Here is a 25,442-nt window from a genome sequence, read left to right on the forward strand (position 1 = left end):
GCTTTAGCCAAATCTATATTTTTGTTTTCTGTTACTCTTTTAATAGATCTGGTTATCTTTTCAATGATCCTAACTTACTACTTTTAAAGAATTTGAAATGTTCAGATGCTGTTTTCTCATTCACTTCTTTGACATGCTGCAACCAAAATGTACTTCTTAAAGTATTTCCTTTACCATCCTAAACTACACCTTAGAATTGTTTTTTCATTTATTTTATCTATGTTTGATTGTCTTTGGGATTTTTCTCTGAGTTGTGGGACTTGAGTCAAGACTATTCTGTGATGAACCTACTATGAAGGTTGACATTTGAAAAGGTCCATCACTTTTTATTATGAATTACCTTTGAAGATACTTTTTTTTTTCGTAACTAAAAGGATATCTCTGTTATACTTTTATTTAACAAACGTCAGGATATGATACTATTTTTTTCTTGTTTTTGTTTGATTTTGTGTTAGAATATGGCTTCGCTTTCTTCCAGTCACTCTTAGGTTTGGAACCTGCATTTATTTTAGTAGTATTGTTCTTTTTCTTATGTCCTTAGGAGCATGTTGGTGTTTCATCATATCAGTTTCTTCCACAAGGCACCATTAATAACCTAACAAAGAGATTTGTAATTTAAAGCAGCATGGATATTGTAAGGAATCATGTATTTCTGTTATACAGTTTAGTCACTTAGAGATGCATTTTGTTGCCTTTGAAACTGCATACCTTAAGATTATTTACATTAAAGTAGGAAAGGAAATGGAGTTATAAAAGCAGTCATTTTTGCTACAATTTAGTTTCATTAAAAAATTGTTTATTCACAGTAGCCAAAAGGCATAAACAACTCATGTCCATCAACAGATGAATGGATAGAAAAGTATGGTATATACATGTAATTGAATATTAGCCATATAGAGGAATGAAATTTTGGTACATGCCACAGCATGGAAGAACCTTGAAAACGTGCTAAGTGAAAGAAGCCTGACACAAAAGGATAAATATTGTATGACTCCTCTTGTATGAGGTACCTAGAACAAATTTATAGAGACAGAGAGAACACTGGTTTCCAGGGTCTGGAGGGAGGGGAGAATGAGGAGTTGTTTAATGGGTACAGATTTTCTGTTTGGGATGATAAAATATACTGGAGGTGAATAATGGTGTTAGTTGCACAGCACTGTGAATTTGCTTGATGCCATGAATTAACACTTTAAAATGGTTAAAACAGTAAATTTTCTGTTATGTATATCTTACCACTATTTTATATATATAATATATATAATGGCTGATAATTATTTTGTACTATACTAAAGCTGTGTAGGATAGGAACTAATTAAATGTGAATTTAATTTACTCAGCCCCTCTAGAAGTTAAGTCCGTGGCCCCCCACCATAAATCAATCACATTGTTAGCATAAACTATCTGGTATGGCCTCGAGGCCACAGGTAAAAACAGACACTCTTTTTTTTTTTTCACACACACACACACACACTGTATTTTATTTTTACAAGAGATAAATAAACTGACACCAAGCATTGTAAATGGATGACCACAACAAAAGCAACAATGATTGCAATTACCAAACACGAAACACACTCATACTATGTCATAATATTGACATTCAGTCCAGTAATCCTCCACTGTATCAGGTCCTTTACTTTGCAGTGAAAATTGATTTGTATATTTTTTGCCTCTGAGCCCTTGTGGGATTTATTTTATTTTATTTTTTTAAATTATTATTATTATTTTTATTCAAACAGAAAGTCACAAAAATTATAATCATCCTCATCAGTTCACTCAGTCCCATGTAATTAATTTTTTTTTCATCTTGATCTTTTGTTAGCACTTTTATGAATTCATCAGTTTTCCATCAGAGTTCTGAAAATGCTTATTCATTCAGTTCATCAGTATGGTCAGTTACCAGAAACCTGTACTTGTCAGAGTCTTTTCCATGAATTCCTTGAAGATGAAACCCTTTTATAGGAACATTTTTGCAAAAGCATCAGAGTACACCCAGAACTGTCTGTAAATGACAAAAGACTTAAAAATGACCACGGTTAAAGATTTGATGAAAGTTCATAATAAGGCAATTGACAAGGAAATTTAGTTATTTCTGAGATATACATTTTAAAGTAATAACTAGAATTATGACTTATAACATTATACCAGAACATATAAGATTTTTAGACATTTCATGTAATGTCTGAAACATTTATATTAACATATTTCCATACAAATAACCCAAAGAAAGTTTAGTATTAGTTGGTTTTTTTTTGTTTGTTTTTTTATACTGCAGGTTCTTACTAGTCATCAATTTTATACACATCAGTGTATACATGTCATTCCCAATCGCCCAATTCAGCACACCACCATCCACATCCCACTGCAGTTTTCCCCCCTTGATGTCCATACGTTTGTTCTCTACATCTGTGTCTCAACTTCTGCCCTGCAAACTGGTTCATCTGTACCATTTTTCTAGGTTCCACATACATGCGTTAATATATGATATTTATTTTTCTCTTTCTGACTTACTTCACTCTGTATGACAGTCTCTAGGTCCATCCACGTCTCAGTGACTTAATTTCTTAATGACTCAATTTCGTTCCTTTTTATGGCTGAGTAATATTCCATTGTATATATGTACCACAACTTCTTTATCCATTCATCTGTCGATGGGCATTTAGGTTGCTTCCATTACCTGGCTATTGTAAATAGTGCTGCAATGAACATTTGGGTGCATGTGTCTTTTTGAATTATGGTTTTCTCTGGATATATGCCCAGTAGTGGGATTGATGGATCATATGGTAATTCTATTTTTAGTTTTTTAAGGAACCTCCATACTGTTCTCCATAGTGGCTATATCAATTTACATTCCCACCAACAGTGCAAGAGGGTTCCCTTTTCTCCACACCCTCTCCAGCATTTGTTGTTTGTAGATTTTCTGATGATGCCCATTCTAACTGGTGTGAGGTGATACCTCATTGTAGTTTTGATTTGCATTTCTCTAATAATTAGTGATGTTGAGCAGCTTTTCATGTGCTTCTTGGCCATCTGTATGTCTTCTTTGGAGAAATGTCTATTTAATTCTTCTGCCCATTTTTGGATTGGGTTGTTTGTTTCTTTAATATTGAGCTGCATGAGCTGTTTATATATTTTGGGGATTAGTCCTTTGTCCATTGATTCGTTTGCAAATATTTTCTCCCATTCTGAGGGTTGTCTTTTCGTCTTGTGCTTTGAAGTTTCATTAGGTCCCATTTGTTTATTTTTGTTTTTATTTCCATTACTCTAGGAGGTGGATCAAAAAAGATCTTGCTGTGGTTTATGTCAAAGAGTGTTCTTCCTATGTTTTCCTCCAAGAGTTCTATAGTGTCCGGTCTTACATTTAGGTCTCTAATCCATTTTGAGTTTATTTTTGTGTATGGTGTTAGGGAATGTTCTAATTTCATTCTTTTACATGTAGCTGTCCAGTTTTCCCAGCACCACTTATTGAAGAGACTGTCTTTTCTCCATTGTATATCTTTGCCTCCTTTGTCATAGATTAGTTGACCATAGGTGCGTGGGTTTATCTCTGGGCTTTCTATCTTGTTCCATTGATCTATGTTTCTGTTTTTGTGCCAGTACCATATTGTCTTGATTACTGTAGCTTTGTAATATAGTCTGAAGTCAGGGAGTCTGATTCCTCCAGCTCTGTTTTTTTCCCTCAGGACTGCTTTGGCTATTCGGGGTCTATAAAAAGACACTCTTAACAGGATATTCCCAAGACTTTGAGACTCTATCCTTGGAACTAGGCAAAGGGCAAACCTTTCTTTTATTTTTATTTTTTTTATTATTATTATTTTTTTGCAGTACGCGGGCCTCTCACTGTTGTGGCCTCTCCCGTTCCAGAGCACAGGCTCCGGATGCGCAGGCTCAGCTGCCATGCCTCAGGGGCCTAGCCGCTCCGTGGTTGTGGGATCCTCCTGGACCGGGGCACGAACCCGTGTCCCCTGCATCGGCAGGTGGACTCTCAACCACTGCCCCACCAGGGAAGCCCCAAATCTTTCTTTAGAATGTGTATAGTATTAGTGTATAGGACAACTGTATTAGTTTGCTAGGGCTGCTATAATAAAATATCACAAACTCAGTTTCTTGAACAATACAAATTTATTGTCTCAGTTGTGAAGGCTAGAAGTCCAAGATCAAGGTGTTGGCAGTGTTGCTTCCTTCTGAGGGCTATAAGAGAGAATCTGTTCCATATATGTCTCCTAGCTTTTGGTGGTTTGCTGGCAATCTTTGGTATTCCTTGGCTAGTAGATCTCTGCCTTCATCCTGCCATGGCATTGTCTCTATGTGCCTGTCTGTGTCCACATTTCGCTCTTTTATAAGGACACCAGTCATTTTGTACTGGTGGTCCACCCTACTCAAATATGACTTCAACTTATGTAATTACATCTGTAGTGACCCTATTTCTGAAGAAGGTCACTTTCTGAGGGTACTAGGGATTAGGACTTCAACATATGAATTTTGGGGGAGCACAATTCATCACATGACGACGTCCCAGACCTGACAAGTTTTAATCTTCTACTGTGCCAGAGACATCGTAAGCATTGACTCCATAAGTACAACCAACTTTATTCTTTAAGATGACTTGTCATATCTAATTCAATAGCCATTGTTCTTAATATGACATTTCAGGTAACTTCTTGGTTACATAATTGATTTGCTCAATCAGTTATGAAAGAAGTACAAACTAGTGGGAAGGGGAACGTATTGTTACTGAACCCATGCAGATAGCAACATTACTGTTAAAAGAACAGAAACCTATTAAATTTGAATTATTATTGAATTCTGGGGATCAGCAAGAATCAGATAAAATGTTTTTAATTGACATAACATTATATTTGTTTCATGTATATAGCATAACAATTTGATATTTGTATATATTGCAAATGATCACCACAATAAGTCAAGTTAACATCTGTCACCATCGTTAAAAATTTTTTTTCTTGTTATGAAACTAAGATTTACTCTCAGCAACTTTCTAATTTGCAGTACAGTATTATTAACTGTAGTCACCATACTGAACATTTCAGTCCCATGATTTAGTTATTTTATAACTGGAATTTTGTGCCTTTTGACCTCCTTTATCCATTTTGCCTGGCCCCCATCCCCAGGCACCTCTGGCAACCACTAATCTGTTCTCCGTATCTATGAGTTTGGTTTCAGTTTGTTGTTGTTGTTTGTTTTTTAGATTCCACATGTAAGTGAGATCATACAGTATTTGTCTTTCTCTTTCTGACTTATTTCACTTAGCATAATGCCCTCTAGGAATCATGTGTGTTGTCACAAATGGCAAGATTTCCTTCTTTTTTATGGCTAAATAATATTCCATTGTATGTATATTTGTATGTATGTGTATATATGCATGTGTGTATGTATACACTTACACACACACACACACACACACACACACTCTCACACACACCATGTTTTCTTTATCCATTCATCCATCAGTGGAAACTTAGGTTGCTTCCATACCTTGGCTATTGTAAATAATGCTAAAATGAACATGGTGGTGCATACATCTTTTCAAATTAGTGTTTTTGTTTTACCCAGAAGTGGAATTGCTGGATCATATGGTAGTTCTGTTTCTAATTTTTTTGAAGAACCCCCCATACTGTTTCCATAGTGGCTGCACCAATTTATACTCCCACTAACAGTGCAAGAGGGTTCTCTTTTCTCCACATCTTCACCAACACTTGTTATTTCTTGTCTTTTTGTTAATAACCAGTCTAACAACTGTGAGTTGATATCTCATTGTGATTTGCATTTCCCTGATGATTAATGATGTTGAGCATCTTTTCATGTGCCTGTAGGCCATCTGTATGTCTTCTTTGGAAAAATGTCTATTCAGCTCTTCTGCCTATTTTTTTAAACCAGGCTGTTTGTTTTTTGATGTTGAGTTATATGAGCTGTTTATATATTTTGGATATTAACCCCTTATGAGTCATATCATTTGCAAATATTTTCTGCCAATCAGTAGGTTGTCTTTTTGTTTTGTCAGTGATCTCCTTTGCTGTGCAAAAGCTTTTAAGTCTAATTAGGTCCCATTTGTTTATTTTTGCTTTTGTTTCCTTTGCCTTAGGAGACAGATCCAAAAAACTATTGCTACGATTTATGTCAAAGAGTGATCTGCCTGTTTTCCTCTAGGAGTTTTATGGTTTCAGGTCTTACATTTTGGTCTTTAATCCATGTTGATGGTTTCCTTTGCTGTGCAGAAGCTTTTTAGTGTGATGTAGTCCTACTTGTTTATTTTTGCTTTTGATGCTTTTACTTTTGGTGCTAAATCCAAAAAATCATCCTCAAGACTGATGTCAGGGAGCTTACTGCCTATGTTTTCTTCTAGGAGTTTTATGATTTAGGTCATATATTCAAGTCTTTAGTCCATTTTGAGTTAGTTTTTTTTTAATAAATTTATTTATTTTTATTATCATTTTTGGCTGCATCAGGTCTTCGTTGCTGTGTGCGGGCTTTCTCTAGTTGTGGCAAGCGGGGCTACTCTTCGTTGTGGTGCGCGGGCTTCTCATTGCAGTGGCTTCTCTTGTTGCGGAGCACGGGCTCTAGGTGCGCGGGCTTCAGTAGTTGTGGCTTGCAGGCTCTAGAGTGCAGGCTCAGTAGTTGTGGCACACGGGCTTAGTTGCTCCGCAGCATGTGGGATCTGCCTGGACCAGGGCTTGAACCCGTGTCCCCTGCATTGGCAGGCATATTCTTTACCACTGTACTACCAGGGAAGCTCTTGAGTTGGTTTTTGTGTATGGTGTAAGATAGTGGTCCAGTTTCATTCTTTTGCATGTGGCTGTCCAATTTTCTCAGCACTATTCATTGAAAAGACTGTCCTTTTCCCACTGTGTATTCTTAGCTTCTTTGTCTTAAATAAATTGATCATATATGCATTGGTTTATTTCTGGGCTCTGTATTCTATGTCTGTTTTTAATGCTGATACCATACTGTTTTGATTACTGTAGTGTTGTGATATAGTTCAACCCTGCCCTCACTCTTGATTGTCTCTCAAATCTTTGTTAATGTCCAAACAGTCTATATTATTTTAAGTGGCTCTCAGTTGAGAATGTGCCAAGACCTGTCAGTATCCCAAAGGGGAGAATTTCAGCAATACCTAAATTCAAGCTGATTGAGGCCAGACCCTCAGGCAGTAGCTTTTAAGTATGCAAATGTATATCTGTCCTGTGGGACTGCAAGAGAAAGTCACACTGCTGCCAGAACTAGGCAACCTAGAGTTGTCCCTTGGGTGGCAGCTGTGAAAATCAGGGCACCAGCTAAGGGTACAAGCTCCTTTCCAGGAGATACTGGCAAGTTAACGCAAGGTAGAGGGAGAGCACAAAGATGGCATCCACCAGCTTTCGTCCCCAAAGATCACCTCAGTAGGTTGCTAGAGGTGTAGAAACCATAGGCCAAAGCTCCAGGACAAGCAGATAGGTCTTTTTCGCAGAAAACTGGGGTATGTTTCTGTTTGTTGTTTGTGCTGTGCACTGGGGGTGGTAGCCAACCAAAAACTGTCTCTCCAGTTGTTACAGTCCCGTGGGACCCAGGATACAAGCCCAGCTGTCCACCAGAACCAGGCAATCAAGGGGCATCAGTTAGGTGGCAACCACAAAAATGGGGACACCAGATGGGAATACGAGGTCCCCTATGGAAGAAATGGATGTTCTGGAGTGCAGCAGAGGGATGTTGCAAAGATAAGGCCCTCCTTCTGAGATCTCTGAGAGGATTACAACAGGCCCTTTGATGTGGGTTTAATTGGAAGCCTGCCTCTTAGGCCAAAGCTGTATTAGGTAAACTAATAATCCTCTTCTACAGAAAGATTGGGCACCTCAGTCTGTTGCCTCTTGCTGTGCCCTGGGATGGTAGTCAGTTAAGAACTCTTTGTCCATTGGTTTTAGTCCTGTGGGACCCTTGAGCATAATCCCCCGCTGGCCCCCAGAGTCAGGTGATCTAGAGGTGTGCCCTGAATGGCAGCTGCAAAAATCAGGGCCTTAGAAGAGGATATAAGCTCCTTTCCGGGAGATACTGGCAAGCTGAAGGGAGAAGAGAAATGTTTTTTAACATTTCGTTTCAGCGTACCAAAGCAGAGTTTACAAAATTGATGTGAATTAGATTGCTTTAGAAGAAGGAGAAATGACTCCCTATAAGGGAGATCCAGAAAACAGAAAATTAAAGCAAAGTTAAACATTATGGATCTTGGATTGTCAGTTTCATAAAACTGCTTATCAGCTTAAAAAAATATATGAGAAATCGTAATGTAGTCCACTGGTGTCTTTTGAAAGTTCTCTAAGCCACGTCTCCTCAGAAGCCTGTACCCAAGTATCTATTCTTTGATGTATAAGTGGTTTCAAATAACAGGTACAGTCCTTTTCACAGGGCTCTGAGACTATCCTTCTTTGTTGAAAGTACAAACTCTGGCCTGTAGCTTATAGGAAGGCCTTCAGACAAGCATCAGAATAAAACAAAAACTAGTCAATAGATGAAAGAGGCTTAAAATGACTATGGCTTATTTATTATTGATAATTGTCAAGTGGAAAGATATGACGAGGGTTCATAATAAGAATAAATACAGTTGACAAGGAAATTTGGTTGTTTCTGTGACATGGAGAACACATTAGAGGCATGTTTTGGAGATACTGTGGTTTGGTTCCAGAATACCACAATAAAGTGAGTCAGATAAAATTTTTGGTTTCTTGGTGCATGTAAAAGTTATGTTTACACTATTCTGTAGCCTGTTAATTGTGCAGTAGCATTATTTCTTTAAAAAATGTACATATTATATCTTAATTAAAAATACTTTATTACTAAAAAATGCTAACAATCATCTGACAACACAAATCATCAATTACCACAAATCAGCAATTTGTAAAAACCACAATATCTGTGAAGCACAATAAAGCAAGTTATGCCTGTATTCCAAAAAGGTTTTTAAACAAGAATGTTTCTAAAGATGATGATTAAGCCTGTTCTCAAAGAAGTCAGTGATTCCTTACATCTGATTTATGAATATGAATGAGTATAACCTTTTACAGTTGAAAAAAATCTTGAGATATAATATGATAATCCTGAGACCTAATGTACCAGGAATAACACCAAGAATATCAAGTAAAGAGATTCAGTAAGTCAGGGATCAAGTTTAGACATCTATATTTTTATAAAACGCCATTTGAAAATCACTGGCCTAGAAGATGATAGATGTGAATAAAATAAAGGTTCAATAATAACTGAAATTGGGGGAACGAAACCTGACATTAGGACAGACAGCACTGTACCGCCAGAACTCTTATAAATACAGGAAAACTTGACAGAACTATTTCATAAGAGTTTTGAATAATGTTTCCCTTCATATTTAAACATATGGTAAGCAAGGACATTGGTGAATCTCCATGGACTTCTCATAAAACACTTTTTGAAATATATTAATTTTTGAAATTTTTATATTACCATATAAATTAGAAATTTTTATAGTAATTACATTTTTGAAATATATTAATTTAGAGAGGTGAAATATTTATATTAATTTTACCATATAAATTTAACCTAGGGAAGGTTAAGTGTCTTCTGATTTGACAACTCTTCCCATGCAACCTTTAGAATAGTAACACATCAAATAAACTTAATTATTTCTAGCATCTCTACTTATATGTTGAAAGGACAAATCATTTTGATTCTCCATAGCCTCTCTGGGAAATCTCAAAGATATTTTCACTAACACATAGAAAGTATCTTGGAAGTTTTATTTTCCTAAGTTTAGGATCTGATTCGGCGAAGTGTGTTAGTTTGCTAGGGCTGCCATAACAAAATACCACAGACTGGGTGGCTTAAACAGCAGAAATTTATTTTCTCACAGTTCCGGAAGCTAGAAGTCTAAGATCACTCTGTCAGCAGGTTTGGTTTCTTCTGAAGCCTTGGCTTACAAATGGCTACCTTCTTGCTGTGTCCTCATGTGACCTTTTCTCTGTGTGTGTGCGTGTGTTGCTGGTGTCTCTTCCTGTTATTATAAGGACAGCAGGCATATTGGATTAGGGCCCCACCCTAACAGCCTCATTTTACCTTAATCACCTCTCTAAAGGTCCGATCTCCAAATACAGTCATATTCCGAGGTACTGAGGATTACAGCTTCAACATATGAATTTGGGGGCAGGGGTAGACACAATTCAGCCCATAACAGGAAGACAAAAATCAAAAAAGTTGTGAGGGGAGATTGGAACACTTTATTAAAAGATGTAACCTTTGATGCTTGAGAAATAGTACTTGGTTACCTATTTTACTGAAGTGACAATAAAACATTTCAAAATAAATGTAAATGGTAATTGAAAAGAACTTTAGCTTATTCATAAGTGAGGAGTCTTTGTTCTTTTTTTTCCACTTAAATAATGAAAAACAAATAAAATCAACATCAGGTATAGAAAATTATTCTAGTAAAACACAGAATTTTTGCTCTTTGGCAGATAACACAAAAGTAAAAAAATAACATAAGTGAAGGCATGGGAGCACACCCTTCAAAATTGAGTGAACTTTGCTAAGATTTTAACATATTGTATAACTTATTTCAGAATCAAGTATAAACCAAGGAAAATAAAAGTCACTTACCATGTTGTGTCTTCAGTTATGTTCTTCCGTATTGTGGAACCAGCTGATAGTTGCTCAAGGACAGTGGTATTGTGTCATAGGGTTCATGAGGTTAGAATGACTTTCATGTTAGTACTGTTATCTGTGTTAACATGCAGTGCCTTTGTTCTTGTTCACTTTCAGATAAGTCTATGAGTATTTTTTAAATTTCTTAATTTTCAATTCTGATGTGTTATGTATTAGTGCTTTTAAGCCCTTTGGGGTCCTGAATAAGTCTTAAGAGTGTAAAGGGATTCCGGGATCATCAAAAAATTACTTCTTTTCCTTGTAAGTCAAAGGCACATACATAGTTGTATCTCTGTCAGTATTGCTCCTAAATAGAAGTACACTTTACAGAATTGTAAATAGCTCAAACACATCATTTAGGTAGATAAGTTTCTGAAGAGTGCCCTAATCAAGACTCAGTAAATGGCGGGGGTGTGGGGGGGGAGAGTGCATGGGCAGGGGAGCCTATTTCAAAATTTTCTGTTTTTCCTGACAGTGTATTTTGTAGAGAATAAGGAGGTGAACTAGCCCTCCTAGATATGACAACATATACTATAAAACTGTAACAGTTAAATCAGATTATTCGTATACATATAGACTTTTTTGTGTGTTTTTTAGTTTATTATTTGGCTACGCTGGGTCTTCATTACTGCCTGCGGGCTTTCTCTAGTTGCGGTGAGTGGGGGCTACTCTTTGTTGTGGTGCGCGGGCTTCTCGTTGCGGTGGCTTCTCCTGTTGCGGAGCATGGGCTTTAGGTGCGTGGGCTTCAGTAGTTGTGGCATGTGGGCTCAGTAGTTGTGGCTCACGGACTGTAGAGTGCAGGCTCAGTAGTTGTGGCGCACGGGCTTTGTTGCTCTGTGGCATGTGGGATCTTCCCAGACCAGGAGCCCGTGTCCCCTGCATTGGCAGGGGGATTCTTGACCACTGCACCACCAGGGAGGTCCCTAGACATTTAGATTATTATAACTTAGTGGAAATCCGGGGGTGGGAGGGGAATCCATGTATTGCCATTATTGTTGGATTGGCCAAAAAGTTCGTTCGGTTTCCCGTAAGCTGGCTCTAGTAGCGCTTAGTTGTCTTTTACTTCATTTGAAACAATTTTGTTAGATTGTATTATGACAGCTATCATATCAGTGTGTGTTAAAAAAAGACATCAAAATTGGTGAATTTTTGTGTAGCCATTTTAATACGGAAGATGGAAGAAAAATAACTTTTTTGGCATATTATGCTTTATTATTTCAAGAAGGGTAAAAATGCAACTGAAATGCAAAGAAAAGATTTGTGCAGTATATGGAGAAGGTGCTGGGACTGATCGAACGTGTCAAAAGTGGTTTGTGAAGTTTTGTGCTGGAGATTTCTTGCTGGACGATGCTCCACGGTCCGGTAGACCAGTTGAAGTTGATAGCGGTAAAATTGAGACATTAATTGAGAACAGTCAACGTTATACCATGCAGGAGATAGCCAACATACTCAAAATATCCAAATCAAGCATCAAAAATCATTTGCACCAACTTGGTTATGTTAATTGCTTTGGTGTTTGGGTTCCACGTAAGTTAAGTGGAAAAAAACCTTCTTGACCGTATTTCTGCATGCAATTCTGTCCTTAAGCATGATGAAAACATTCCATTTTTAAAACAAATTGTGATGGGTGATGAAAAATGGACAGCGTACAATAATGTGGAACAGAAGAGATCGTGGGGCAAGCGAAATAAAACCACCACCAACCACACCAAAGGCCGGTCTTCAAAGAAGGGATGTTGTGTATATGGTGGGATTGGAAGGAAGTCCTCTATTATGAGCTCCTTCTGGAAAACCAAACGATTAATTCCAGCAAGTACTGCTCCCAGTTAGACCAACTGAAAGCAGCACTTGACGAAAAGTGTCCGGAATTAGTCAACAGAAAACGCATAATCTTCCTTCAGGATAATGCACATGTTTCTTTGATGACCAGGTAAAAACTGTTACAGCTTGGCTGGGAAGTTCTGATTCATCCGCCATATTCACCAGACATTGCCCCTTCGGATTTCCATTTATTTCGGTCTTTACAAAATTCTTTTAATGGAAAATATTTCAGTTCCCTGGAAGACTGTAAATGGCACCTGGAACAGTTCTTTGATCAAAAAGATAAAAGGTTTTGGGAAGACGGAATTACGAAGTTGCCTGAAAAATGGCAGAAGGTAGTGGAACAAAATGGTGAATATGTTGTTAAATAAAGTTCTTGGTGAAAATGAAAAATGTGTCTTTTATTTTTACTTAGAAACCGAAGGAACTTTTTGGCCAACCCAATATATAGGTTTTGTTCAAACTCCAGTTGATTGGCAGTGACTCTTGGAGTTATAGGAAGGACTGTACGAAGTGGAAGTTATGAGAAGGACTTTGAGAACACTTTCGGGATGGAGGAGAGTGCCAAAGTTTTTTAGTGTAGCGTGTTATAGGTAGAAGAGGTGTAGTGTCTCTTCATAACTTTAAAATAGGGCATCACTAATGTGTGGAGAAGGGGAAAGAATTATTCAACACATGAAAATTGGGAGGAAAATGTCAGTTTAGACCCTAACCTAACAGTATAAACTAAAATAAATTATAGATGGATTAAAGTTAAATGTAAAAGAGTTCTTAAGACAAGAAAATAATTCTATAATTTGAGGATGGGAAAAAGCTTTCTCACCATTATGGCAGTGAAAGTCACCATTAAGAAAGAGGGCCAACTTCCCTGGTGGTCCAGTGGCTAAGACTCCACGCTTCCAGCGCAGGGGGCCCGGGTTCAATCCCTGGTCAGGGAACTAGATCCCACATGCTGCAGCGAAGATCCTGTGTGCTGCAACTAAGACCCAATGCAGCCAAATAAATAAATATTTTTTATAAAGAAACCCACTTCCTCTTTAAAAAAAAAAAAGAATGAGATAAATACATTTGATTTAATAGAAAAAGAAACTTGTGAGTCAAAATTAAATAATTATTTAGAAAAAATGTTTGTAACGAATATAACCTGAGGTTAGTAGCCTGAATATCCAAAGTGCTCATACATATTGGTGTGAAAAACAGTAAGACACCTAATAAATGAATAAGACAAACATTTAGACATGTAATAGATAAAGGAATTTAACGGAAATTCCCATTGAGGAAATCCATGTTACTAAGAAACATGTAAATATTATAATCAAATAAATGCAGATTCAAAAAGGCAGACGATAGTAAATAAATGGAAAAGAACAGCATTAGTCTTTCCTATTACAGGTTAATGAACTATGTGGTAGATAGGGGGAAGCTAATGGTCCAACCACAAGATGAGGAAGTAATATTAGTGTATCATTTTTCAACCCACAATGAATTAATGGTCTAAGCATTGGAAATCAATGGTTACTAACGTCACAAAAAGGAACCCAGCTATACGTTATGTGCTTACTGATGGAAGAACAGCCCCTTCCACCACCATGTAATAGTCTTGTCAAAATAATTGACTGATTGGGGCTTCCCTGGTGGCGCAGTGGTTGAGAATCTGCCTGCTAATGCAGGGGACACAGGTTCGAGCCCTGGTCTGGGAGGATCCCACATGCCGCAGAGCGACTAGGCCCGTGAGCCACAACTACTGAGCCTGTGCGTCTGGGGCCTGTGCTCCTCAACAAGAGAGGCCGCGATAGTGAGAGGCCCGTGCACCCCGATGAAGAGTGGTCCCCGCTTGCCACAACTAGAGAAAAGCCCTCGCACAGAAATGAAGACCCAACACAGCAAAAATAAATAAATTAATTAATAAACTCCTACCCCCAACATCTTCTTAAAAAAAATTTGACTAATCTAATTAACTCCTCTCTAGATCCAACTACCAATTTATAGGAAATACAGAAGACTGAGAGAAGTGTTAGGAGAATCCTTGAGGATATAATCAGCAAAATCCAATCTGCAGGAAGCTGTGTAGGACAAATGACTAGGTTTCACAGACTTCTTTACAGTAGTAATTAAAAGGAAATTAAGGAAAATAATTTTTGGTGCCCTACTCACAGCCCCCAGAAACCCATTCATGTACTATAGATTAGTCATCATTTACTTGATGATTATTTAAAGAAGGCAGAATCACCTTTTAGGAACAAACGAATAACATTCTGCTCAATCTTTTGAGGAAGTGCATGACTTCATGTAGACTTGTGAGGATGATGTAGAGAAAAGATTTTAAGTTGAATGATTGGTTTATTTAATATTTTAGATTTACCCTTTTAATCTGTTCTTAAAAGTTTTTGGCCGTAGAGCAGTCTTGTTGTGGAAAATTTGGTCATATTAATGTTCTGATCTCTGAAGCTCTTATTATTATCTAAGCTAGATAATTTTTTATATTATATATTCATATTAAATATTTACTGAGTTCTTTTACAAATAAAACATTGTGCTTGGTAGTAGGGAATGATCAAGAAAATTAAGATGTGGTCCCTTCCTTAAGAATTTATAATTCTGTAGCAGTGGTGGTCACAAATAATACAAGGTGAAGAACTAGTCAACTAGGCTTCCCTAGTGGCACAGTGGTTAAGAATCCACCTGCCAATGCAGGGGACACGGGTTCAAGCCCTGGTCCGGGAAGATCCCACATGCTGCGGAGTATCTAAACCAGTGCGCCACAACTGCTGGGCCCACGCTCTGTAGAGTCCACAAGCCACAACTACTGAGCCTGTGTGCCACAACTACTGAAGCCCGTGCACCTAGAGCCTGTGTTCCACTGCAATGAGAAGCCTGCGCACCGCAGTGAAGAGTAGCCCCTGCTCCCCGCAACTAGAGAAAGCCCAAGCACAGCAACGAAGACCCAACGCAGCCAAAAATAAATAAATTTATATTAAAAAAAAAAAGAATTAGTCAACTAAAGAGTGGGGGGTCAGCAGTAGGAACACAGAAATGGATTATATTTGGAAATAACTGGCCTTAAGTTACATTGTGTAGCTATGGTGTTTTGGTATGTGATACTTCTAAATACTAGGCTAGCGGTATTTTTGATAATAGATACTCTTTCCATTTTGAGGTACAGGAGAGGAGAAAAAGGAAGAGGCTTTGAATGTCTTTTTAAAAAGGCACTTTACTGAAACGAAATTGAGTTATTTGTAGTGAGGTGGATGGACCTAGAGTCTGTCATACAGAGTGAAGTAAGTCAGAAAGAGAAAAACAAATACCGTATGCTAACACATATATATGGAATCCAAAAAAAAAAAAGGTTCTGAAGAACCTAGGGGCAGGACAGGAATAAAGACACAGACGTAGAGAATGGACTTGAGGACACTGGGAGGGGGAAGGGTAAGCTGGGACGAAGTGAGAGAGTGGCATTGACATATATATACTACCAAATGTAAAATAGATACCTAGTGGGAAGCAGCTGCATCTCACAGGGCGATCAGCTCCATGCTTTGTGACCTCCTAGAGGGGTGGGATAGGGAAGGGTGGGAGGGAGATGCAAGTGGGAGAGGATATGGGGATATATGTATACATATAGCTGATTCACTTTGTTATACAGCAGAAACTAACACAACATTGTAAAGCGATTATACGGCAATAAAGATGTTAAAAAAAAAGAAACAAACTTTTAAAGAAAAATAAACATCACAATAAAACACAAAACTTGAAAAAAAGGCGCTTTATTGTTCCTTCTTTACTTCTACTAAATTTGCGTATTAACTTTTTTGTTTTTGGACCTGATTTGGGTGTTACTGATAAATAGTTGTTAACAAAGAGCTATGTGTGTCATCTTTCTTTTGTGCAGCTATATTGAAAGAGAAAATAATTTTACATTATGAATTTTGCATTACTCAGGAAGATTTAACATATACTTGTTTGTTGTCATTCTTTTTAAAAGTAAATATTCCTTTTTTTTTGGCTGTACCCTGCGAGGCTTATGGGATCTTAGTTGCCCAACCAGGGATTGAACCCAGGCCACAAGCAGTGAAAACGCCAAGTCCTAACCACTGGACCACCAGGGAATTCCCCAAAATGAATATTCTTAATTTTTATTTTCTTCTGAGCTATCTTCTATACCTTTCATTCAAATTTTACACCATCTTAGTTTAAAATATATTGAGATAATAAAGATCTAGACTAGAAACTGCCATTTTTTGGTGAGCAGGTCAAAAGAAAGACTTGTAAAACTTATCAAATGCTTGTTGTGCTTGTGGGATCATTAACATTTGTCACTTGGTCAGTCTCATCTCCATAGCAGTCAGACCATTCCCAGTCATTTTGTATCATTGAGCCCATGATTGGGAGGTCTCATTAAGTTAGATGATTAAGAGAAAGTCCAGTAGCATATTTGATGCTCTGAAAAATGCATATAAATCTTGAATGTTTTATATTTTATTTTTATTACAGATTCTGAAGAATATTTCTGTGTAAAAAGAATTTTCTCAGGTGGAGATCAAAGCTTTTCACATTACTCTAATCCCCAGGTAATAGTAATCATATAAATAATTACTAAGCTCAGATAATTTAGAAGTTGTTTTTAAACCCATATTAATGTTCTTTATATGTTACAAAGTAATTGCCTTAATTTTTTTCCTCAAGTCTACAAAATTTTTCAGATCCATTTGATAAGTTGGGTTTTTTTGATAAGTTTTTTTTTAAATTTATTTCTTTATTTATTTTTGGCTGCTTTGGGGCTTTGTTGCTGCACATGGGCTTTCTCTAGTTGCAGCGAGTGGGGCTACTCTTCATTGTGGTGCACAGGCTTCTCATTGCGTTGGCTTCTCTTTGTTGCAGAGCATGGGCTCTAGGTGCGCGGGCTTCAATATTTGTGGCTTGTGGGCTCTAGAGCACAGCCTCAGTAGTTGTGGCACACGGACTTAGTTGCTCCGCAGCATGTGGGATCTTCCCGGACCAGGGCTCGAGACTGTGTGCCCTGCATTGGCAGGCGGATTCCTAACCACTGCGCCACCAGGGAAGTCCCCATTTGATAAGTTTTTGTTCCAGGTGTTTAGTAGAGATTAACTTCCAAATACATAGTGGAGGTGTGTCTTGGTTTATATATAATATCTCTTCCCTCTGACTCATCTGCTTATTTTAAAATTTAGAACTGTGGGCCACCAGATGACTTTAGATATCCTGATCCTTCGAAGCAGATATGGACTGTGAATGAAGCTCTAATTCAAAAATGGCTGAGCTACCCCTCTGGAAGATTTCCTGTAGAGATAGCCAAGTAAGAAAAATATTTTATCTACACAAAGTCTTAACTTCATGGTAGAGGAACCTGTACTTAGGGGTTTTTATTTAAATAAATATTTCATTAAATATCATTTACAGAATGGTTTATATACAAAAGTTTAATTGTCTAGAATTTCTGTAATAGTGGATATTTTAGGAGATCTCATGTAGATGTTTATAAGTTACAGTTCTTTCATATACATAATGATATATTAAATGATAACTTAAAATATTAAATATAGCCACTTTAGGATTGGGTTTGCAAAAATGTTCCTTCTAGCTTCATAGTGGTCACTGTCTTTTAACTTCTTTATTCCATGGAAGAGTTGAGTATTTCTTCTTTCTTGAATATTTTTCTTGAAGATGGACTTGTTTAGTACTTAAAGTTTTTGTTGTTGTTGTTGAAGGTAGTGTAGGTATTTGGGATGAGGGGCTATAGCTGATCAGCTGTTTTTTTAATTCGAAATTATTTTCCCAAACTAAAATTTTTCTTAAAAGCCTGAAGTGTAGTCTTCAGAAAAATAACATTCCAGATTAGATTTACCATCATGTGGAATTAAGAAAGTTAAATGTGCATGTTTATATAAAAAAATTTTTTAGATAACAAAAAAAAAATTTTTAGGAACATCAGATTTATTTGATGAATCAGAGGACAGTAGTAATGTTTGAGAGAGTAATAAAGAGATAAACAGTAATACCTTTATCAAGATTTACTTAATCTTTAGTAATTTATAGAATTCTGATTTATTTTGAATGTTGGTTGGAGGAATGCTCTGTAGCATTAAATACTACATTTTATTTTTTATTAAATAATAAAGGTGATGTGGATTTTATCCACATAAAAAATAAATAAAAGGTGATTTTATTTTTTATTAAAAAATAAAGGGGATGAATGGATAAAGAAGATGTGGCACTATATACAATGGAATATTACTCAGCCATAAAAAGGAACAAAATTGAGTTATTTGTAGTGAGGTGGATGGACCTAGAGTCTGTCATACAGAGTGAAGTAAGTCAGAAAGAGAAAAACAAATACCGTATTCTAATGTATATACGCGGAATCTAAAAAATAAAATAAAATAAAGGGTACGGATGAACCTAGTTGCAGGGCAGGAATAAAGAGATAGACATACAGAATGGACTTGAGGACATGGGGTGGGAGGGGGAAGCTGGGGTGAAGTGAGAGTAGCATTGACATATATACGCTACCGAATGTAAAATAGTTGGCTGGTGGGAAGCAGCAGCAGCATAGCACAGGGAGATTGGCTTGGTGCTTTGCAATGACCTAGAGGGGTGGAATAGGGAGGATGGGAGGGAGGCTTAAGAGGGAGGGGTTATGGGGACATGTGTATGCATATGGCTGATTCGCTTTGTTGTGCAACAGAAACTAAGACAGTATTGTGAAGCAATTATACTCCAATTAAGATCTAAAAAAAAAAAACCACCAAAGGTGAACAATTAGATTTCTCATTTTGTGATTTTGTGATTTTTAAATTTCTTTTTAGTGAAATAGATGGAACGTTTTCTTCGTCTGGTTGTCTAAATGGAAGTTTTTTAGCTGTTAGGTGAGTGACAATTCTTTGGTATACCAAATTTTTCAAATTTATTATATTAAATAATGTCATTAAAAAGAAGTGAAAAAATTTTAAAGTTGCATTTTATTATTTTCTCTCTCTCTCTTTTTTAAATAGCAATGATGATCACTATAGAACGGGCACCAGATTTTCAGGGGTTGATATGAATGCTGCTAGGCTTTTATTCCACAAACTTATACAATCTGATCATCCTCAGATATCTCAGCAGGTTTGTTTTTAAAGCATTTTATATTTGTATTATGTAGCCTGTTGAGTTTTTTATTCCATGTTTTTTTATATGTTTGTGACCTAATTAACTTTACAGTTTCATACACTTTATTGAGATGTCTGTATAATTTTATTTAATATACTAATGTAAGAATTAAAATAGGGTATTATTTTAAACTGTTTGTAATTTAGCTGTCAAATATCTGTAAATCTTTCCAGATGTTCAGAGCAGACTCTTAATTACTTAATATTACCATGTTGGTTAAGTCTGTATAACTATAGATGTAGAGTTTAAATTGAGATATAAATAAAAATCTTGTATGCAAGATGTTTAAAATTCTCTTAGCACTGCTTAGGCATTAATTTTCATTGTGCTCCAAAGTGCATTCATTAATTCATTGTAAGATGGTTTCTTTTTTTTTTTTTTTTCCCCTTCACCGTTTCACGTTTGCTGTAGTATAAGGTTTTCTTTTTCTTTCTTGTTTTGGAATATGCATTCATTTTAAATGAAGTAGGTTTTACTTTTTGTCAAAATATAGGTGGCAGCTAGCTTGGAAAAGAATCTTATTCCTAAACTGACTAGCTCCTTACCTGATGTTGAAGCATTGAGATTTTATCTTACTCTACCAGAATGTCCCCTGATGAGTGATTCCAACAATTTCACCACAATAGCAATTCCCTTTGGTACAGCTCTTGTGAACCTAGAAAAGGCACCACTGAAAGTACTTGGTAAGAATTTTAATACTCTTTTTTTTTTTTTACAACCTTTTCTCTTTAAATGAAAATGCTCATAACTTCTTTGCTGTTTGAAATTTTGCTACCCTGCTTATTTTGACATTGTCTTAAGGTGAGATAAACCTGTTTTTCAGTTTGTTGCTTTTTGCTAGTCATCTGATGCTAGTTGTTAGAGTTGGAGGCAAAGCATGTTAAATATTAAAATTTTAGTCAAGCACAACAGCAGAGACAGTATCGGGAAAGATAAAAACTGTTTTTGGTATTCGCCTTCCTCATCCCCTCCAGAGTCATCTTACTGTTAAAGAAGTAAAGGAGGAGGAGCAATTAAAACTGAACAAACATGGGTATTAAATCCTCCTTGAACTTTATTAACCCTTTGGCCTTGTATTTCCCTCACTTGGTAATTTTCTGATGTCTGTGCATGTAGGTGAGATTCCACTGTTTATTTGATCTTATTCCTCTGGGTTTTTGGCCTAAACTTTCCTCACTTTAATTTTTCTAATTGTATAATTTCATCTCTATCTGCTGACCATTATAGTTTGCCTGCTACATTTAGTAGCAGTGCTTTCCTTCTTAATAGTATTTGTTAGGTATGTGAATCTGAGATACATAAGAGTAATAAAATCAGTACAAGAAGTTTTAGGCTGAGGGTGAGCAGAGGAAGCAACAAGCAAGGGGTAGAATCCTGGAATCTGAGGGAATTAGCCAGTGGTTAGAAGAGTGAAGCAGGGACTCAAAAGCATATTGCTTCCATGTTGTCAGAAGTTTTTGTATTCCCTTCTGTCTGCTGCATAAGATTGTCATATTTGTAGTTAATAACTACAAATAGTGAACGTGGGGAAGGACAGACATGGTATACTTTACATTGTTCAGTTTCTGTATTTGATTTTCAGGAGTACCTTGCATTTTTAGGATGGTGCTTCACAATATTTCAACTTTATGTTACGTAAGTTGAAAGATAAAAGTTGGAGAGATCTTTAAATATTGGAGCAATACAGTTTTAAAAGTGTTTTGTTTAAAAATTAAAATCCTAATTTCCAAAGCACTTTTTTTAACAAGTGGTTTTAGTACCAGGTATTAAGTTTTTAATGTAGCTTAGGAAACCAAGAATGTAAATTCAATAGACCTTTCTAACTTTATTTTTGCTTTTGAGAGCTTTTAGAACCGTATTCTTTAACTTGAGGGTGGGGTGGTATCTATAAACCCTAGAAATGTTACGTAAAATACCATATTATGTGTATCTTCCTGAGGTTTTCAAAGGGTTAAGAGCCACTGCTTTCGAAAAACAGTCAGTATGATTTTGAAAATTGTGACTTTTTAAATTTTATTTTGTGTGTTCACCCTTTAATAACAGAAAACTGGTGGTCAGTACTTGAACCTCCACTATTCCTCAAGATTGTAGAACTTTTTAAGGAGGTTGTGGTACATCTTTTGAAACTCTACAAGATCGGCATTCCCCCTTCTGAAAGAAGAATTTTCAACAGTTTTCTTCATACCGCATTAAAGGTTTTAGAAATATTACATAGGGTATGTCCAATAGTCCGTTTATTTTCCTCTCTCCCCATTGCCACTAACAAACTGATGATGTTTATTTTAACATGAATATATTACAGAATTAGATTGACATAAAAGATATAGGAATTTGGAGAAGTTATCTAAATTTTCCTTTAAAAGAAAGAATATATCTATACTTTAGAGCTTTGGTCTTATTTGACTTTGTTAGGCGTTTATGGATAACTTGTCTGTAGTTGGGCAGAACAATAGCATACTAATGAATTAGATTCTCCTTATGTTTTATTTGAAGAACATGATTTGTTAGTTTAAATAATACGCTTTTTGTTATTTATTGATGGTTATAATATGAACGAGATTTCATCCTAGTTGTGATTTTGAACATTTAAACTCATGTTCCTTTTGCTGTTGGGTACTAATAGCTTCAATCAAAGTACAACCTTTGAAACAGATGACTAACTTGAAATTGGAACCATATATAATTCATTAATTTGCCTATTGTTCTTTCCTGCCCTTCTTCCCAGTGGAAGAAATAGTCCCCTTTACACTTGTAGCAGTTCAAAGTTATATGAAGAAGTAGAGTCTCAGCTGTTTAATTAAAGATGGATTTGAGACATCCCTGACAGCTGGTAGGTATATCTCTGTTGTGCCATTTGGTATTTTTAAGATGCTATTTTGGGAGACATGACCTAAGGGAGAAGGATATGTTTCTAGCCTCTAGAATGACTGAAAAACCCATATGAACCATTAATCTTTAGTTTCCTCCCCTTAACAGCTTCTTTAGTGTTTTCACACCCTTCTTGCCTGGTACTAAGGTAAATGATAAAGGGTAAAGGAGATAAGTCCTTCTGTTCTCTGTAAGAAAGAACTCTTATGGACCATTAATTTTTTCCTTTTTATTCTTTTAATGAAGTTCCTGGGTACTTTCTCAACTACTTCTTGAACTTTTTTCTTTTGTATTTAGTATGTCTAAGCTCTCTAGAAAAACAAGTCATTTCTCTTATTATAACTGAAGATATGATAGCCATTTTTTTCATAGGGGGAAATAAGTCATTCTTATGTTTGCCTTTCCCAGTCCAAGGCTTTCTTGCAGCACTTTAGGGTTAACTGGATTCTGCAGTAAACTGCTGTTAAGATCTTCTGTTGTTATGGAATGGGTCTCTACTTTTCTTTATGCCTTTTGTCTAGGATTCAAGAGGTTGATTAGATTCTTTCTTTCCTCTGGATTCTCTTTTCCTACTACTTCAGTGAACCATCCTTTGTCAGCAGGACCCTCTTCCCAAATAATTATTCACCCCCCCCTTTCTTATCTGCATTACCTCTTAAAAAAATTCTTTTTTCCCTTAGCTGTGTCTTTTTCTACAAATGAAAGTGAGGGAAGGAGAAGTGGAGGAGGAAATTGAACCTTTTGTCTTTCATAATTACAGACAGAACTTGAGCAAGTAATTTATGTGCCTGGCTCAGAAGCCTCAGTCTCTGTTGAGGAGAACCTTATGGGGTTCCATCTCCAGAGACCTTTTTGATGGAGCCATGCTAGAACAAGGATCCTAAATTATTGCTAGCTGAAAGGGAAAGGAAAATAATGTAACAGTGGCCAAGGTTAGAAACCTCCATCGTACACTAATTCGTGTGAGCACTTTACGTATATCCCTCATTTAACTTTTTAAACTCTTTACAGTTATATTTTGACCCTTAATCTGAATATCAATGGTCATAAACCAGTAAGTAGCAGAGTTGAAATACAAATCCAAATCGACTTCCAAAGTCCCTGCTGTTTCTAATGTACTTCTGTATCAGCAGATATAGTAATATAATATGTTTAGATGGTTCTTTGCTTTTATTTTATGTCCCTAGATCTAGAGGCTTATACTTCCAGATTACAGATAGCATTGTATTGTTAAAAAAAGACCATGGGGCTTCCCTGGTGGCACAGTGGTTGAGAGTCCGCCTGCCGATGCAGGGGACACGGGTTCGTGCCCCGGTCCGGGAGGATCCCACGTGCCGCGGAGCAGCTGGGTCCGTGGGCCATGGCCGCTGAGCCTGTGTGTCAGGAGCCTGTGGTCCGCAGTGGGAGAGGCCACAGCAGTGAGAGGCCCATGTACTGCAAAAAAAAAAAAAAAATTCTAACTCGATCTGTGCTGCTTCTTATCAGTGTGATTTTGAACAAGTCTTTGTCTTTATCACATATGCAAATGGAGAATCATCTATAAAATAAGGATTGAAATAATGGCCTGATGGTTTCCCAGGATTGATGTATTGTTTAGATTACATAATATGTATAATTATTATACATTCAGAGATTTTGTTATCACCACCACCATTTGGATGGGAAATTGCTACTTTTATCTTGATTCATTTGGTCATGAGGAAACTGAGTTCCTGTTTGAAGTTGTTAAATACTCAAAAGCAGGGTAATAATGGTATCAGTTTCATAAGCATCTCTTACTGGGAGTCCTTAGGACAATCATTTATCTTTCTTTTACCTCTTACATTGGAGAAAACTTTACTTGATCCTAATCTGTCATAGATAACTGTGGATATTCACTATCAGAGATGATTCATTTTCATCTTTAGTGGAACCTAAATTGCTAATCAGAGATTTGTGTTTTTGAAGACACCTTATGTCTGACAACTGTATATATTTCTTCTCTCTGCTCCATGGTTAAGAATTAGGAAAAGTTTCTCACACAATTTCCTTCTTGACCTAATCCTGGAGCAGGATTAGGAACTATAGAACTGGACTCTATTTCCTGATCATTTCAGGATATATGAATGACTTGTTTCTCCCTTATGACATGTCCTTTGGGAAGCTTTGAATTAGAAATTATTCACAGTGCTCCAAATGGCATCACAAGAAAGATAATTTTGGTACCTGCTGTCAGGAATGGATGTATTACCACGTAAATGAGTTTGCTGGCAAGTAATTGTGTTATTTAGTAGTTTCTGAGTTTTCACACAGTACCTTATAGAGATATTAATAATGACAAAAGAAAAGACTTACTTTGACTAGCCTAAGTGCTACGTATCATGTTAATCTTCTAAGTCAGTGATTTTCAACCCCCCCTTTTTTTTTGCAAGGAACCCTTAAATAAACCCAAACATATAAGACATATGTATACTACCATATTCCTCCTCTGAACTCACGTTTATAAATCAGAATACTAAATTGTAATTAAAATGCGAAATGTTATGATCAAACATACATAGATTTTATTTTGTACATTTTGGGCAGTAACACTGATTGTATAGTTTGTTTTGAACTTCTACCATATGATTTCTTTTTTATTCATTTTACAGATATTTACTGAGTGCCTATTATGTGCTTATCATGGTACTAAACAGTAGTGATGCAGTGACAAGGAAAAGATGTGATTTCTGCCCTTGTTAAGATTATAAATGTAGGGACTTCCCTGGTGGTCCAGTGGCTAAGACTCCACGCTCCCAGTGCAGGGGCCTGAATTCAATCCCTGGTAAGGGAACTAGATCCCACATGCTGCAACTAAAGATCCCGTGTGCCGCAACGAAAATCCCGAGTGCCGCAACTAAGACCTGGTGCAGCCAAATAAATAAATATTTTAAAAAATGCTTAAAAAAAAG

The 25,442-nt window shown here is 36.6% G+C and overlaps 1 protein-coding gene across 4 annotated transcripts in view; it reads left to right on the top strand.

Annotated features, from left to right (window-relative positions):
* Positions 1 to 25,442, top strand: part of HERC4 (HECT and RLD domain containing E3 ubiquitin protein ligase 4) — a 133,556-nt gene that overhangs the window by 61,638 nt on the left and 46,476 nt on the right. For all 4 annotated transcript variants that reach the window (XM_082854154.1, XM_082854155.1, XM_082854156.1 and 1 more), the window contains 6 exons: positions 16,969 to 17,045; positions 17,667 to 17,791; positions 19,302 to 19,361; positions 19,488 to 19,599; positions 20,138 to 20,327; positions 21,688 to 21,860. In XM_082854154.1, the coding sequence (XP_082710280.1) occupies positions 16,969 to 17,045; positions 17,667 to 17,791; positions 19,302 to 19,361; positions 19,488 to 19,599; positions 20,138 to 20,327; positions 21,688 to 21,860 (737 nt within the window). The remainder of the gene's footprint in view (positions 1 to 16,968; positions 17,046 to 17,666; positions 17,792 to 19,301; positions 19,362 to 19,487; positions 19,600 to 20,137; positions 20,328 to 21,687; positions 21,861 to 25,442) is intronic.

Source organism: Leucopleurus acutus (genome assembly GCF_964270905.1).
Source record: "Leucopleurus acutus genome assembly, chromosome: 14".
In the NCBI taxonomy this organism is placed as follows: Eukaryota; Metazoa; Chordata; class Mammalia; order Artiodactyla; family Delphinidae; genus Leucopleurus; species Leucopleurus acutus.